The 18,108-nt window shown below is 33.8% G+C and overlaps 2 protein-coding genes across 4 annotated transcripts in view; both read right to left on the bottom strand.

Annotated features, from left to right (window-relative positions):
• Positions 1-197: 197 nt before the first annotated feature.
• Positions 198-6,146, bottom strand: LOC135193466 (probable phospholipase A1 magnifin). 2 transcript variants are annotated; one of them, XM_064216031.1, is made up of 7 exons: positions 6,022-6,146; positions 4,891-4,936; positions 4,203-4,461; positions 3,980-4,128; positions 1,710-1,903; positions 870-1,023; positions 198-399 (listed from the first exon to the last, which is right to left on the bottom strand). In XM_064216031.1, exons 1-7 carry the CDS (start codon positions 6,068-6,070, stop codon positions 315-317), a joined length of 936 nt encoding a protein of 311 aa, XP_064072101.1. In that variant the 5' UTR covers positions 6,071-6,146; the 3' UTR covers positions 198-314. The 2 variants fall into 2 exon arrangements, with proteins under 2 accessions (XP_064072101.1, XP_064072100.1); XM_064216030.1 differs by having other exon boundaries at positions 1,686-1,903.
• Positions 6,147-11,102: 4,956 nt separating this feature from the next.
• The window catches only part of LOC113392358 (serine/threonine-protein phosphatase 6 regulatory ankyrin repeat subunit B), a 47,877-nt gene continuing 40,871 nt past the window's right edge, over positions 11,103-18,108 (bottom strand). Inside the window, exons 11-19 of one of the 2 annotated variants that reach the window (XM_026628747.2) lie at positions 16,829-18,056; positions 16,549-16,748; positions 15,912-16,448; positions 15,633-15,839; positions 14,856-15,549; positions 12,912-13,132; positions 12,215-12,343; positions 11,751-11,886; positions 11,103-11,603 (exon numbers count right to left, since the gene is read on the bottom strand). In XM_026628747.2, coding sequence (XP_026484532.1) covers positions 11,377-11,603; positions 11,751-11,886; positions 12,215-12,343; positions 12,912-13,132; positions 14,856-15,549; positions 15,633-15,839; positions 15,912-16,448; positions 16,549-16,748; positions 16,829-18,056 — 3,579 coding nt within the window. In that variant the 3' untranslated portion in view covers positions 11,103-11,376. Of the gene's footprint in view, positions 11,604-11,750; positions 11,887-12,214; positions 12,344-12,911; positions 13,133-13,169; positions 13,382-14,855; positions 15,550-15,632; positions 15,840-15,911; positions 16,449-16,548; positions 16,749-16,828; positions 18,057-18,108 lie in introns of both variants that reach the window. The other variant, XM_026628763.2, reaches the window with a different exon arrangement.

Genomic DNA, 18,108 nt, shown 5'->3' on the forward strand with positions numbered 1-18,108 from the left:
GCCGAGTCCCATATACTTCCACCTCCACTCCAATTTCATGTGAAGATTCTTGTGTGTGTTTTTCGAGCGAAATAAAAATAATGTTTTTGAAATGAATAAACATATATAGTAACACATCGTATAATAAATAACTCATTGTGGCATTATTAACATCTACTTGACGTGTTGGAAGGATTGGTACAATTTCAATCGGTCGCTTAGATTTTAACGAAACACCGTTTTTCTAACAACAACATTCCAACCGAGATTGATACAAACTTAAGGCTTCGTTCTATAAATACTTCTAAAATAAATTATCAATTTATATTTTTATTTCACACGAATTCAGGCTGTGAACCCTGTTCGCCTAATCCATATAGCGATAACGAGTTGGTCCTTAAATAATAGTTGCCACGCGCCCTAAAAACAAAATATTAGTTTAGTGCAATCAACAATTCTTAATAATAATCACTAGGTAGCTAGCTAAGGTGAATATTTTCAATTAAGTATCTTATTAAATTAATAGGACTATTATTGTCTCGTTTAAACTGACTTCAAAAAAGATAAACTGTTTTTGGCTATGTTTCTATGTTCCAACGACTAATTTGTTTGATTCAAAACTGTATATGCCAAGTTAGACCGCCAGTTTGTTATTACATATTATATTATATGTAAACATAATATATTTACATACTTTATTACTAAATGAAGTTTATATTGCTATATAAGTTAATGCTTTTTTTGCGCTTGGTACCGACTTCATATATTTTGGTAATGATTAATATTTTCATTAAAAAATATTAATTTTTTTGGACTTTTGTTTTTGAAGTGACAGCGGGACATAAGATATAATATTTAAAAAAAAAACAGAAATAGAATTAAATACAAACTCAGTGTCAATATGATCCCCCAAATGTATTGTTTGATTGGTTCCTTTGCCCTGCATCCATTCGTCGCAGTCACTTGCATACCGCGCTTGAAAAGCGGCCGGTCGGTCTATAGCTTCCGCGAAATATTTCCATGAGAGATCGTGACTGCACAAATCTAGAAATATTTATCTTATGACAAACTCTCAGATTTTATAAAACGAAAGGCAGGAGTGTGCAGAACATTTAAGTGAAGCAACAAAAGTGAATACGAAATAAAAAGCGAATGCAAATTCCCGATGGAGAGTAGTAGTTAGTAATTTATCAATACGTCAATAACTAATAATAAAACGTGATAACACTTTTCAGGTATTAACGAAAATATTCGCACAACCCAGAGATTAAATTACGTTCAGCGCGTTCCGTTTGCCTTTTGGTTTTTAATCTGAGTTCATTATGATATGAACGCAAAATGAACAATTAAAATATTATATAATATTTTATAAATCAGGATAAACTTTATAAGAATAAATCACTGTAATATAAGTATAAACATATACAGTGCAAAAATATTAACTTTTACCGTCATGTTTTTCGATAAACTAGAAACCTCTAAAAGAGGATCGATATATTTTTAAAAGGTTTGAGAAATATATGATAAGGTCCCGTGAAATCTTGCAGGTCCTCTTAGATTTGGTCATCCAGCAGATTATGAGAGTGGTGGAATAGAATACACCTGTATTTGCACAGAAGCCTGTGCAAGCACTTCTACTATAATATCCTACTAAGATGGTATTGACCACTGTGGCTGATTTATTTACCATTTAAAAATATAATTACTTTGTTTTGTCAACAATACAATACCAGAAGCCTCGCAGCCTGGTTGCACGCGATTCCCACAGTTTACCCAAATATCGACCGTGGCTACAGCTTCGGTGGTACCCAGCCCACCAGGGTTAGTGTGAATTGAATATACATATTCTGCAGCGGAAGCGTCTACTCCAGGGAGCGATATTATACCATCGTACAAAGGTCCTGATGCATCTAAACAAGTAATCCTGTGGAGACATTATAGTACGTTAATTTAAAACTAAATCTAGAATCACAGATTTACACAATATAATAACTATAGCAATGTTAATATATATATTTTTAGTATTTTTTCGTCTTTGTTTTTTTTATTTAGAATTGATAGAACAACAGATATTTTTTATTAATTAAACACATTCTACATACGAATTAAAGGATTAATACGATATCCAGATTTTAGAAAGTTTGTTGTTAGCATAAAACACCTTTTTTTACACCTATATGCGGTTGATAACGGCACTGCGTACGTCGGAAGACCCACTAAAAAGCCAGCGGTACCCACTCCATCTCTTCTAGAAGTGAGATCGCGTACGCACTTTATGGTAAGGCCTAACGGTTGGCCCACCCATGCGGTACTCCAATCCAAGAGGGTTTACAGAGTAGTACTCTAGTCCCGGGAATGCTTTCGCCGGGACAGAGGGAGCGCATAGTGCCGACGCCTACGGCCTCGTACTGCACTTACATGCCTAAACGGCCATGTTCGATAATCACCTGTACTTCTCGCTACCCAGCGAATCAAGCTGGGCAATGTAAATAATAAAGAATTCTGTATAATATATTTTCGTTTTTAGTTTTTTTTCAAACTGAGTAAGGTATATTAAAAGTCCATAATGTGGCGATCGGGAGATGTAAAAAAAAAAGGTTTAAGAGAGGAAAGAAGAGGTTAAGATTCAGATTCAGACTTTTTAAAATCCCCTATGACCGCCTTGGTATCTACCAAAGAGCCATCATTGATACACCATACATTTACTTTTGAAATTAAAACTGAAATTATTCGATGCTGAATATGGCGAGGCCAAGTAGGTAACCTTGCTGGCAGCCTTTCGAAGTATTCATTTATTATTTGCAAAACAATAATTTTAAGAATGAACTATAAAATTGCCATATATAATCGAATATTTCTGTAATTTCTGATTTTTATTTAAAATGATCCCGAGCGACCGAGTTGAACGCATTACGAATATTAATTTTGACAAAAATTCTTAAATTTTCATATAGTCTTAAAAATGTTCTAGTATATTAGACATCACAAATTTATATTAAAAATTAGAATAGTACCATTCTTACAATCAATCATTATTGATTATTTAATAATAATTAACAAGCATTATTTAATATAACTTTGTTGGAGTCATTTTACCAGTGTTAAGTGACTATATTTGGAACTAAATTGAATTTATTGGCTTTGACGTTCGATTTTTTTTATATTTCATCGCAATTTTTTGCTATTGTAATATCATTTATTATACAAAAACTCTATCTTCACTTAGAAGTTCCTGAGGCGTGTTTGAACAGTTGGCTTATCATCAATTCGCTGCTTGTATTGTTAAATGCTATCATGAATTATGTTAGTATATCAATTAGTACGTTTAATGAGTTACGTAAGGGTTTTTTTACTTTTAATATATATATGCTTTCTTATTTTGTTGTAGTTAATTTTTTGACTATCTCGTTGGTCTAGTGGTAAAATATAAGTCTGAAGATGCCCAAAAGCTGGGTTCAAACGCCAGGTCAGGCCGACAAAAAGTTATTGGGTTTTTCTATCGAAAAATTCTCAATAACAGCCCGGAGTTTGGAAATTCGAAGTGTGTAAATTCCCGTTTCTCGGAAAGTACGTACGGTCCTGCGCCTGAACTCTTTCCGGTCGATTTGAATGTGCCGTCATAATCCATCGGATGACGTCATGATGGCAAATCCAAATATGAGCAAATAGAGAGTGCACCTGTGTTGGCTCACTCATTTACGCACTATAATATGTTCTGAGAAGTTGACTAGTCTCCTATAAGATTGGCTACCGAGGCCGAAATGGGTCAGGATAACATCATCATCAGATATTTTTTTGAGTAGGTGAATGCTGAATTCAGTTCTTCTGGGATATCACTTTCCGAACCGGTGGCGGATTTTTGACAGTAAATAAATGAGTTTTATATTTCCTGTTTTATTTGTATCAGAGTATGTTTTTACAGACATTTATATATATTATTTATAATCTGTGGCTATAGTTTAGATTCATCCTATTGAATGAAATTATTTGCCCTACTCACCTTTTGATTATCTTTCCTTGTTTCTTCACTTCGTCACCGGTGTATCCAAAGAGTTGTGCTCCAAGCGAGAATCCTACCAAATGAACATTTGACAGATCTAGTCCATTATTGGATAGTGTTATCAATGTATTGGCAAATTGTACACCAACCTAAAAAAATAATAATATTTAAAATAAAATATGTATATCGATTATTTTGCAGGACTAAATTCACAAATACAAACCCTTTTCGCATTGGGGATAGCCGTCACGGCATACGATATCGGTCCAAGTATACCGATTGCTGCTTCTTCTTCCCAGTTTAATAGTAAAATATTAGTTTTATTCAGGTACGCGTTTATTATTCTCTCTACGGACGGACCGGTAGGTACACCATTGAACCCAAATGTGTAGATAACTGTTTCTCTTTGAGATTGGAAGCAGGATGAAAATAAAAGAGGGCTAGGGTCGGTCAGTGAATATTGTTGGTAATCTTCGAATGACCTGAAACATTGGTTAAGTATCCCTCTAAAATATTTAATATATTTAACCAAAAACAGGGGACTTTTGATTTTTCCTATTTTTTGTACCAATTCTCAGTAACGTTCAAAGATAATGGTCGATAATCTTTTGGTGGTAGGGCTTTGAACAAACTCGTCTGGGTAGATTAACTACTACATATTCTATCGCCAACAAGAAATACTTAGTAATGTTGTATTCCGGTTTGAAGGGTGGGTAAGCCTGTGTAAATACAGACACAAGGAACAATCTTTGTTCCCTAGGTTGGCATTGGGATATTAAGAATGGTTAATATTCCTTACAGCGCCAGTGTCAGTGGCCATGGTGACTAATCACCATCAGGCCAATTTGTCTGTCACACCAAATTATTTTATAAGTGAAATGGATTTCAGATAAATATTAGTTAAATTTTACCCCAGATAGCAGCGTAAGTCAGCGCAGCTTGCACCCGCAATGTAACCTGCAAAATAAATGGCTTTTAAAATAATAATTTAAGGAAAATAACATGAAAAAAATAATAACCAAATTCTTAAATAACAGATTATATCTCTTCGTCTTTTTTTTTGGTACCTAAATGGAATTCCGATGCTGAAAATTTAACGTATTACTTTTAATTTTAAAATAAAAATATAATTTATTACTATTTATTAATAATTTTAAAAATTTACAACATCAAACTGGCAAAACTTACTTTACTTTTTTACAAGAAATAATTTATGAAATTATTAAAGAAATTTTAGATTATAGTCTGGTCATCATAGCTAGATAATAAGAATAACCTGTGTTAAGGATGGCCAGACCCCCCCCCCCCAGGTGCGAATTATGTTGCGCTTACTTTTGTATCATTCATAGCAACAGTAACAATTTTTACAACAAGCATTCGAAACTTAATCTTCAAAAATGACGTGAGTTTGTGTATGAATTAGTTAAAGTGTAAATGTATATGGGCATGTATGTGTGCGTTTATTTTTTAAATGTATATTTAATGATAAGATATGAGTTACAGCCTGTACACATCTAGAAATATTTTTTTTGTAGGTAAATAATTGCCATTTAACTCATTGTGCACATCAGAGACAAGGGAGAAAAAATATTGGCTTGATTAGGTTTGATACTTTTTTTGTTATTCTCTTTTTTAATTCCCCAAATCACGTACACTCTAATTAAAGTTGCATTAATACCAAGAGCCGAGATGGCCCAGTGGTTAGAACTCGTACATCTTAACCGATGATTTCGGGTTCAAACCCAGGCAGGCACCACTGAATTTTCATGTGCTTAATTTGTGTTTATAATTCATCTCGTGCTCAGTGGTGAAGGAAAATATTGTGAGCAAAACAGCATTTGTCTAAATTCAACGAAATTCAGCCACATTTGTATTCCACTAACCCGCATTGGAGCAGCGTGGTGGAATATGGAAGGTCCAAACCTTCTCCTCAAAGGGAGAGGAGGCCTTACCCCAGCAGTGGAAAATTTACAGGCTGTTAATGTAATGTACGTAATGTAATACCAGTTTAAAAAAATAATATAATTTATCGTAATATTTACCCAATAAAATAAAAAAGTATATAACAAAAGATTTTCCAAGTAACGCCATTTTTAAATCGGCTTTCACCACTTAAAATTTACAATTTTATTTTTAATTAAATATTTTAGTTCGATTCACAAACGTTAAACGTTTTCTTTATACTAACTTCTCATTTATATATTTCTTCATTGTGCCAAGTTTGAATTAAATTAAAAATTTTTGTTCCGTAGACATATCGTGTTAAATAATATACGTATCTAGCGACGAGTTTAAAAATGGATAAATATTTAACAATTCAGGAGTGTTAGATTTGATATTTTATTTTTAAAAACCTTACAATAGAGACTATATAAGCTTCTGTCTATAGCTCCGCTAACTGCTTCTGAACTACTCTACGGATTTTGAACGGAATCGAGGAAGGTTTGTAAATTAATATTTTTATGTCATTTATAAATATTTTGTCCTCAGGCACGGTGGAGTGACGATTAGCGCAAGACGGCTGGCAGGAGCTGCGAGTAGCCGAAGACAGATCACAGTGGCGTGCAATTGGAGTGGCCTATGTCCAGCAGTGGACAAGTATAGGCTGATGATGATGATGATGATGATGAAATATTTTGTACAAAATGGCAGAACTATGACGGTGTTTTTTTTTTTCAATAAATTATTTTCGTACGCTTACATAGCTAACGCGGGCTGAACCTTAAGAAATACATACAATATACTAGAAACTTTTAGGTCCTAAAATGCCTACAGAAAATTCCACTATAGTAACTTGCATCTATCTGTCTTGTAAAATAGACTCATGATAAGTATTTTTATCCTACCCGAAGTAATAATACTCTTCGGATCCTAAGTTGGGCCAGAAGGCAGATTCAAGTCTTCGCCATTCCGTTCTGCCTTTAATCACCTCTGCCGTCGCCGCGGTAGGTGGTTCGGCAAATGGGCCACCTGATTTTATGCGATCATCACCGACCGATAGACACTGGTGCTACCAGCGAAGATCTGCTATTTTTTAGTCATTAAGAAAATTGTAAACCGCCACAACAAATAAAAATATGAAGTAAAAAAGGCATTCCTTACATCGTCAATGAGCCACCGACCTTGGAAACTAAGATGTTATGTCCTTTTTTATGTTAAATTTAAAAACAGAACATCAATGACATCAAAAATAAACGAAAGAATATACCTATATACGTATAAATTACTGTATTTGAATTTTGAAAAAAATAAACATTACACCAACGCGTAAACCTGGAAGCTAAGATTTCATGTCCCTGCTGCCTGTAGTTAGTTTGAATGCTAACTCACTCACCCCTCAAAACGGAATACAATACTAAGTATTATTATTTGACGGTAGACTATATTTATATGAGAAGGGCCGAAAATCGGGCTCAGTGGCGCACCTTGGCCTACGTCCAGCAGTGGAATAATACAGGCTGATGATGGTAGACTATTATTATGAAGAGTGGATGTTACCCTATCCAGACGGGCTCGTACAAAACCCTTGATAGTATCAAGTGTGTATTGATTACACCTTCACAAAGTAGACTTCATAGATTTTTATACAGTACAAATTGTTAAATAATAAAAGGATTTTCTTACATTATATTTAATCCTCATTTAGATATATATGTTAGTTGACTTGAGCATCTCATATACATTAATATTGTCTTTTAAATTTTATCATACGAATGAATGCTTAGGAAGATGTCACCGATTCCAAATTACGTACAATCAAAAATATCGATCGCTGCGAAACGGGTGGTCGGATTGGCTGTAACAATAAATATATATTTTTTTTTATGGCATCGGTTGACGGACGAGCATATGGGCCACCTGATAAGTGGTCACCACCGCCCATAGACAAAGGCGCTGTAAGAAATATTAACCATTCCTTACATCACCTTTGCGCCACCAACCTTGGGAACTAAGATGTTATGTCCCTTGTGCCTGTGATTACACTGGCTCACTCACCCTTCTAACCGGAACACAACAATACAGAGTACTGTTATTTGGCGGTAGAATATCTGATGAGTGGGTGGTACCTACCTAGACGGGCTTGCACAAAGCCGTACCACCAAGTAAAATATACCTTAAGAATTAAAATTATCGGTTAAAAGTCAGATTTTGATTTCAGTGCTTCACAAATATTTTGTTTAGTTGTCTAACCTAATAAATATATATTTTTTTTTCCAAATTAATGATTATTGCTTAGCACATTTATAATTTTATTTATTAATAGATTACGTGGGTTAATACTTATTATTAAATACATCGATCGATAGTGTAATTAATTTATTCATACAAGTTTTTACTAATTAATTAATATGAATTAGTTATACGAAAATAAATTATTAGATAAACGTAACTTAAAAATAATACATATTATAACATAGTATAAAACAAACTGTCGCTTACCGCTGTCTGTCCCTATGTATGCTTAGATCTTTAAAATTACACAACGGATTTTGATGCAGTTTTTTTAATAGATAGATTGATTCAAGAGGAAGGTTTATATGTATAATACATACACAATATAGTAGAGAAACACTGATCATTTTAGAGGTTTCCAAAGTGATGTCGTAAATAAACACATTTTTTTCGCTTATATTGCAAATGCTGGTTCAACCCTACGAGATAGATCAAAATAATGTACTACAGTTTTCACTCAGGGTCACAAAGGGTCTTCAAAAAAGTCCGCTATGGTATATATCTATCTCTTAGGGATAACCCACAATGACCATTTTTTATCCTTTACTTTTTACGAGAAATAATGGCTTATTTTCGAAGCGATTTTAAGCAATACAGCATTAATCCTTAAGCAATTAAGTAGCTGTTTCAGTCTAACAACTGAAAAACTGTGAACGTTGTAAGTGTATACTTACCTACATTTAAATTATAAACGTTATTAGGATAAAAAAATCTGACTTTCTGTCGTTATTGTTTTGACATTCGAAATTCATCATCATCGAGTTCAACACCCTGGGATATTGTCCTGATCGATTTCGGTCATGGCGGGAAATCTCAAAGGAACAGTCGACTACGCTGGACACCATAGTGCGCAAATATAGGACGGCAAATCTGACATGGCTGGAAACAGTTCAGGCGTAGAAATAACGGCTTAAAGTGCTTTCCGAGGCACACGAGTGGACACACTCCTAACTTTCCAGGTTGTTACTGAGGATTTTTAGTTAGATAAAACCAATATCTTTTTTCGGCCGACCTGGAGTTTGAACACAGGAAATTGGGATTTGCGACCTTATCTAGCTATAAGACCAACGAGGTAGAATTGAACTTAACAATTTTTTTTTTTTTTTGGTAGATCCATTAGTATTATATTTGTAAGGAAATTTGACAATATGCCGTGTTTGGACTGAAGGTAAAGAAGTCTAACGTATACGATTACCTTTCCTTTCGCCGATGAAAACTATTATCATATACATACTTTAATAGCTTATTATTTATTCACGGAACTCTAATGATTAATATAAGAAAAATAAATAAATTTGCCATTTGTACAAATAGATGATAAAAAAAATTGTGGCTGTATCATTGTTCATACAAAGCAAAGACATTTGTTTACGTTTTTATACCGTGAAGAGATTTTATAAAAGTCTATCTGGCTCCATATACATGACATGACATGATGAATACATTTTATGTGATTAAACCAAGTTAAAGCGTGATTAAAAAGGCTTAGAATTTATTCCACCAATCTGCTTCCTATTGTTAATTGTATGTACATATATTTTATCCAACACATGAAGGTTTCGCGACGATGCTTTTTACAAAGGCTCCATGTGTATCAACCTGCGCTGCAACAATGTCGAATCTGTACCAGTAACCTCCTATCCACCGTCTTACAAAGAAAGGTGATATTAGCCCAGCAATGCGATATTAGATAATATTTACGGGCGTTAAAAAAATCACAGCGTATTTCTTTAAATAAAAATCTGCCCCTTTCATATCCCATAAAATTAAAGTTTAGCAAATCACCGTAATTCAATACCTGATGTACTTTTTTCCTTATTACAAAAGAATTCTCAAGAATATATTATATCTTTGTTCCGTTTGTAACATCACCAACATTAAAATAATTATGCACAAATGTTGATAAGAATAATAGCTATTTCGTGTGATATCCAGCTTACAAACAAGCTATTACTTTCGTTTTGGTAAAATAATTGTTTTACGTTCGTATTTAAGAACATCTCGATAGAATTGTTTTCGACATAAGTCATAATTTACCTCTTCAAAAATTATGCTTTACATAATTTTATTACAAATTGTGTATGACCATAAATTTTTATCTTCATACAATATATTATTAGATCTGAATGAATAATTGTAATATTAGCTAATAATAGTCAATGTTTTTTGTAATGACTTGCTACTCGTCTTCACTTCACGCGGGATTAAAAATTTTGCGTTAAGTTTTTTACAATCAATAAATATAAATTTCATTGTTTTTTGTTTTCATATTGTTATGTTGTTTTTTTTTTAGGAAAAAAAAAAGTTATACAAAATGCTCGAATTTTATTTGTTACAAGTCAGTACGGAAATACACAACGTTTATTTACAAAAATATCATTACACATATCTAATAATTGCTAAAACGAAATATTTACAAAGATTTTATCGTATTAAATGGAAAAATATTCGATTTTACTACTGTTAATTTTCCACTTACAAAGTACTGACTAAAAGTAAATCTACCTTAGACTATTTATAAATAAAAATAAAAAAATCCCTTAATAAATAAACGTTCTTTAAATTGAGATTTAAACTAGTATCATTTATATGACTACATTTTAGACTAGGCTTAATATCTTAATCGAGATTAAATAATTTTAATGATAATACTTTTACAAATTAACTTGATATTTTATATTTTAAATTAATATTATTAATTTTTGGACACACCAATCCACGTAGAAAATGTATAATATACAATTGGCTTAGCTGATTTCAAGATGTTTAAATAATGTTGAAAAAAGACAATATAGTTCTTTGTGTTCATTAAATGTTTACTTATATTAAATGAATTATTTGCTTTCCGTTATTTTCATTTGATAATACTGTATGATTCAATAGTTGAAATAAAAATCACATTAATGTTATTATAATTTCAAATATTCGTCTTTAGTTTATTTATTAATAAGTCTTAAGATTGCAATGACTTTTAAACCATTCGAAAATAATACTGATAAAATCACGCCCTCTCTGTTGATGTAAGTCTTTGAGACTTATCACCAATGTCACTGAAGTATTAGGATATGTTTCTACAGTTGAGACCATGTGAATATATACTTCATAGACTCTTTATTTTCTTATAAACCATGTAGTCTGCTTTTCAAAACAGATACATCGCTGGTTCAAGGCGGTGCTGCAGCGACATTGTTAGGAATTATATCTGATTCATCATCGACTGCTTCAGTTTCGCTGTCCTTATTGACAGGTTCATCTGGTTCGTCCCTCGTTAGAGCTCTATACTTCTTAGCGATTATTTCCCAATCAACAACATTTTCTATCCTCGTCATGTTGCTGAAGCTTAGCTGTGAACCTAAAGGACTGAGATGGACAACCGAAAGACGTGTTGAATCTGGAAACGTACATATTTGTTAGGTATGTACCGTTCCAACTTTTATTTATGGTCAAATATAATTTAAATTTATACATGAAGTACTTATTTAATTTATAATATATTAAAATAAAATTGTTGATATTGAAAATGAAATTATTAAGTAACCTTTTGGCACAACTTGTCCTCTCTTGACCTTGGACAGCCACTTGGCGCCGGCCTTGGATCTTGCGCTCATCTGATCTTGTCGTTGCATCCCGATCATGTGCACTAGACTAGGTCGCTTCTTTTTACTTAAACGCTCCTAAATAAAGAATACTTCATTAAAATTTAGTTATTTACATTTGTTTTAGTTTAACTATTATTAGGTTAATGAAAGGTTATAAAAGAAGGAAACAGTATTGTTTTGGTCAGACCAGGATAATTTATTTGGCTACTGCCTGGTTTTTTTTACATATTATAGGAAGTTAGGCGATCACATCGAACCGCCAATGTGCCACCAGTGACGGAATTTAAAATTATATGATTTTAAGCTATTATAAGGCTGATAATACACAAAGGTAATCAGTATATCCTACGGATCTGTGGCTTGACTTGCTTAAAAATAATGTTTTTGCGATTGGGAGTCTTACCTTACACTTATGTATTAACCACATGAGCCACGTCGTCACGAGATTCAGAGGCGACGGAGCTGTGTTCGTCCGATGCATGTTGCGAATTAACTTCGACAAACCATACTTCCACTCTATGTCTGATTGTGCCTGAAATATTAATATTCTTATAACAAAAATGTTACTATTTATTTTTAGTTTAAGTCTTAATATCTACATAATCACTAAGCAGAAATTATATCAATAGGCAAGTATTACTGCTAAATATTGGGCTGAGCATTTTTAAATGCTGAGGTTTTAATAAAATAATTTCTTGGGTAGACGGAACATAATGATGGAATATAAATTATGTATTTTTAAAATTTTGGTATACATGTATAAATTAACTTAAACTTACTTAGCTTTACGTAAAAAAAATCATAAAAAAAAAAAATCGAAAAAAATATACATGACATTTTTTGGCATATATAAAATTTTCAAATTTTACTCGATTCATCGTATACACATGCTAAGCTGTTTGAATGAATGCTTTATTGCTTTATATGAATATAAAATTTAAACATAGTTTTATTTACATCAATTATTCTTAGTCACAAAATAAACGTAGAATATACATATAAGTTAAGGATCGTTTTAATTTTTTATTAGCGTTTGCTATTTATAAATGCATACAGCGTATAGTTGCACACCAATGGTAGTTTATTCACGTTTACATTACCTGTATCCTCTGATACGTGTCTGACATCATGGCAATGAGTAGATTAATCAGTACAACCACCGACACCAACATGTAGATACCGAAGACGATTTTGAATAAATAATTCGTCCAAGCCGGCTGCGTGTTGCTGTCGTTGCGGTGCACCCTCGTCTGCTCCGTCGTCGTCTGACCGAAGACCGCAAAGAACAGCAGCTCGAAGGAGTAAAAGGGATTCATGGTCACTGTGAACAATCGATTTGGAGTTGACAGCAAAGTTACCTGGATGCGTTGATAAGTGTCCGACATCATCGCAATAAGGAGCGTTATGAGCACCACGACGGACATCAACAAGTAGGCGCCGAAGACAAACTTGAACAGGTTCTGCGTCCATAACGGTCGTACACTGGATACGTAGTTAAGGTCTGACAAAGTAATCTGGCCGAAAAGGGCGAAGAACAATTTCTCCAAGGCTTCGATCGGTGTCAACGTCGCTAGAAGACAACACTCAAATGGACCTTGTTTTTTTCTCTGTGTCATGTAGGGGTATGTTAATGCAGACAGAAAAGTGTAGATTTAAATTGTTGATTCTGTTTAGTAACTTGTAGTGTAATGTAAAGAAAATTTAATCAGCATCAATTTACCCCTTCATTTTGGACAAAATGTTTATAAATTATGTTACATTATTTGATTGAGTTTAATCTAAAACATTTAAGGCGGTGCTTTATGTTCAGAACAGAACTCTGGACGTAACAACGCAAAGAACCACAACTATTATAGTCCACAACTAAGTTGCTAAGATTATTTTTAAATGTGCGCTAAAGGGGTAGATTGATATGTGTGTGCATGTATAGTGTATCAAATGATGTATATACCTCTTTTGGAGATGACAATAATAACTTTTTTATGGCTTTTATTTGTGTTCAATAATTTTGGTTCCGGTATAAATTTGACAATCAAAGAAGATCCAATTATGTAAATGCAATCATCAATCTACCCCCATCCCCTACTGGTGTCAAAAATGACGGCGTGGACGCAACAATGCGCCACATCGACGACAATCAGCCAAACATGTTGAAACATAGGATACCTCAAAACACCGGTGTCAAACGCAGGACAAAAGCCAGCCACGGCATGCGCAAATCAAACTTGCTCCATTGAATGCGGTGAAGTCGGCCACTCATTCCACTAAAACTAGTTACGTGATGCACAAGGCATTTTCTGTTATGGTTTTAATACCTGCAAAATATTAATAATTGTTACTCATTTTGATGAACAGGTTTTACAGGTAGGTGACATACATTGCTTTAACAGAAAATGCAAAGTACAATGCATTGTCGTTAATCTAAACGTAACATTTATATTATGCCATCGTTTATCGGCACTGTTCACACTGTATGAAAACATGCCACAAATATATGTATTTAGCGAAATATGTGTATATATACTATGGTCCGTAACCACTTATTTTGTGTCTCTTGCAATTTTTTTTTTGTTCAAACAAATTAACTAAATCGGACGGACGATGATAACATTCTCGACATGGTGGCAAACATTCAAGCTTGCAAGCAGATGGAATATAAATAAAATAAAGTAAGCACATCGATATAATGCAATCATCGTGTAAATGACTATTTCTTATAACTAAATGATATATTGAAGTACATTTGTCGAACTTTGTTACGTCTATCGCTAACATGAACTTACGACCCGTTATTCCCTGTTTCCTTCGATATGATTCACCAGAAATCCAGAATTGAGAATCATAAGCTTGTCGTTTTATCCGAAGATTATTATCTATTATATAAGAATTTTAGTTTACATCATTAATTATTAAATACAAATCACGGAAGTCAATTTAAAAAAAAAAAACGAAACAATATATTTCAAATAGATTAATTTATTTATGCTTGATGAAAAAGTTAAATGAAAAATTTAATTATTACAATAATATAACAAGTTCCTTACCGTCTGAGAAAAGTTTTCTTCTGGCTGTTCTGGCGTATTTGTTGTCTTCTGGTTTGTATATATTCCTAAACGGTTGATTCAGCGCCACGATATGCATTGAGAATCCAAATACGAATATCGCTAAGACTGCAAGAAATCGTCCCAAGTCTTTCATGAGATCACCAATAATAATCGCCCAAGGGCCGAACAAATGGTGGAAGGATAAAAAGTCTAATATCTGTACACACGCTAGCAAAAATGATAATGCGAAAAATTGATTTCTACAATACATTAGAGTTGGCCAATACTTAGGTAATACAAAAATCCATCCAACAACGTGGGTGGCAACACCGATCATCCCTAATAATAAAACTGCAATTTTTATCCAACCTAAACCAGATTTATCACTAGGGTTTGTTAATTCAAAAAGTAAAAGACCACTTAGACAAACTAACAGCATCCATTCATACCACCTAGGTACTAAACTTTCTCTAAATATAGAATTGTAAATCGGCGTAATTGCCACTAATGATAATAGAACCATAAGGTAAATATGCGACGTAAGATATGACATGAACTTAATTATGGGAACTTTATTATATTTATGTCCTAATGGAAGGGAAAATACTAGCCACACTGGTGGACAGATTATAAATGCAAAAAAAAGGAACATTATTTTGATGCCCGTCCACTTGAGGCTCCCTCGCCAGAGTTCCTGAAATAGGAACACATGTTAATAATTTGGCATATAACCTAATCGAAGTATTGCTGTAGTAGACGAAGTTACCTATTTTTTACCTGAAGATATCTCTGTACGACTGTATGCGCGATGACCTCTTTTTGTTCGTTTTCTATTAAAACATCTAAGAATTCTATATTTCTATTATCTGTAGCTGTAAGAATATGACCAGCAGAATCAGCACCAGCTGCTAACGCTAACAGTTCTGTAGCCATGGCTTCGCATTGTTTTCCAGCTGCAATGAGGTCTTTGGCACGCTCCTTCTCCTGTTATATGATATTACACGTATAATAAATATTTATATATTCAAAATTTAAAACGATTTGTTTTTTACTTACCTTAGTTGATAAATTAATATATAAGTTAGACAGTTTTGCTGCCGTATCTACAGGTGCCGGTGAAACTAACACAAACTCTTCAATTGGTATATTGTTGTGATTTTTTGAACACACCATTAAATTATAGATAAATCTTTTGTCATCCATTAGTGATTGTGTATCATGCTCCTTATGTAAAAGGTACTCTAAGACGTCATTATGATTCTCCGAAGCGGCAAACCAAATTGGCGCACAATTCAAATTTGTTTCACTTTTTGGCGATGCCCCTGATTCGCATAATAATTTTACTACGTTAAGATAACCAGTTTTCGCTGCACAATGTAATGGTGTCCAGCCATTTTTGTCTGTTGCGTTAATTTCTGCTCCTTGCCCTAGTAACACCTCAACCATTTGATAATGTCCATGTGTTGATGCTATATGTAGACCGGTTTTTCCGTGTCTGTCTGTACTTTGAAGTAATTCAGCTGATCTACTCAAAAGTAGTCCTACTATAGACATATGCCCACCAAAACACGCTAAATGGAGAGGATTGTATCCCTAAAAAAATAAAAACAAAACAAATAGTTTATATACTGTTAATAATATATGTATATAATGCTTGCATATTACTAATGTAGTAATCGTTTGAGACACTTACATTTTCGTTGGTAGCAGCGTCAACTTGTACTCCAGCGGAATTAAGTAACAATCGCACAACATTTTCATTACCATTGTAAGCGGCTAGGTGGAGTGGAGTGAGACCGGATTCTGCACCTAATATCGGCACTAAGGATACACCTGTAGGAGGCTCGGATTTGACAGTTCCTGGGACGTGAGACAGAAGTTCACGAACCGTTTCTGAAATTATTAAAAATAATTAGCATGTTTCTTGTAAAATAAAAGGTTATTGTATTCATTTTGAGTGTATTTTGTTGTACCTGCTTGACCGTAATAAGCTGCTATATGTAAGGGTGTTAAACCTAACTTTTTACTCGAAATCCTTAATGTATTCGTGGATCGCATTACATCTAATACATTGGTGTGACCATGTTCGGCTGCCAAGTGAACAGCTGTTAATCCGGATCGGTTTTCTTCCGAACATGAAGCTCCAGCTCTTACTAAAACCCTAACTACGTCTGCATGACCTCCTTCTGCTGCTAATTGTAAAGGCGTCGAATCGTTTAATTTATTTCTTGCTGATATCACACCAGTTCTGTCAAACTTCATCAGTTCTTCTATAACTTTTACAGACCCTTGTATAGCAGCTATGTGCGCACATGTGTTTCCGTCTTTAGTAGTAGCCATCACAAGATTCGGGTGTTGTTGTAAAAATAACTGCACAACTTCGGAGTAATTGTTTTGCGCAGCAGCATGTATAGGCTTCTGACCAAGTTCATCTGTAGCATCTATATTGGCACCAAGTTCTAGCAACAATTTACATACTTCAATTTGTCCACTCGCTGCTGCTAAATGTAATGGAGTTTGTTTCTTTAAAGTTAGGACATCTATCATCGCATTATGGTCTCTTATTAAGAATTTAACCAAATGTGCAAAACCGTTCATTGCTGCAAGGTGGAGAGCGGTACGTCCATTTCTCGCTTTAGAATTAATAAAAGCTTTATTGGTTAGTAAAGCGTCACATACTTGCAGATATCCATGTTCAGCGGCTAAGTGTAAAGCGGATCTTCCTTCAATATCAAATACATCAACTCTAGCATGATTAGTTAGTAAAGTATTAACAAGTTCCATGTGACCCCGATTACATGCGATCAGTAAAGGGGTCCATCCGATTGAATTCTGTTTATTGAGAGCTCGACTTACATCAGCAGTTGACATATCGGTAATCATTTCCGTCAATACGTCATTGTTACCTGCGATAGCACAAAAGTGAAAAGCCGTTTCGTGATTATGTTTTGTTTGCAGAGAAACATCTGCACCGTTTTGCATAAGACACTTGACCACTTCTTTATCAGCAGTAGGTATTTTGACTTCTTCTTTCGTTATTTGAGCGGAAAAGTGTAATGCGCTGGCTCCATCCTCATCAACGGTATCAATATAAGAAGTTGCAACTTTTTCACTTTTATGTGTTTTGACAAATTCTATTAAATGTCGAACAACATCTGGCTTACAACTTCGACAGGCCATATGGAGAGGTGTTTCACCCGACTAAAAACAGGATTTTTTTTTTTACAATTATAGTTGTATATACTTAATACGC

This window comes from Vanessa tameamea, chromosome 10 (assembly GCF_037043105.1).
Source record: "Vanessa tameamea isolate UH-Manoa-2023 chromosome 10, ilVanTame1 primary haplotype, whole genome shotgun sequence".
Taxonomy (NCBI): Eukaryota; Metazoa; Arthropoda; class Insecta; order Lepidoptera; family Nymphalidae; genus Vanessa; species Vanessa tameamea.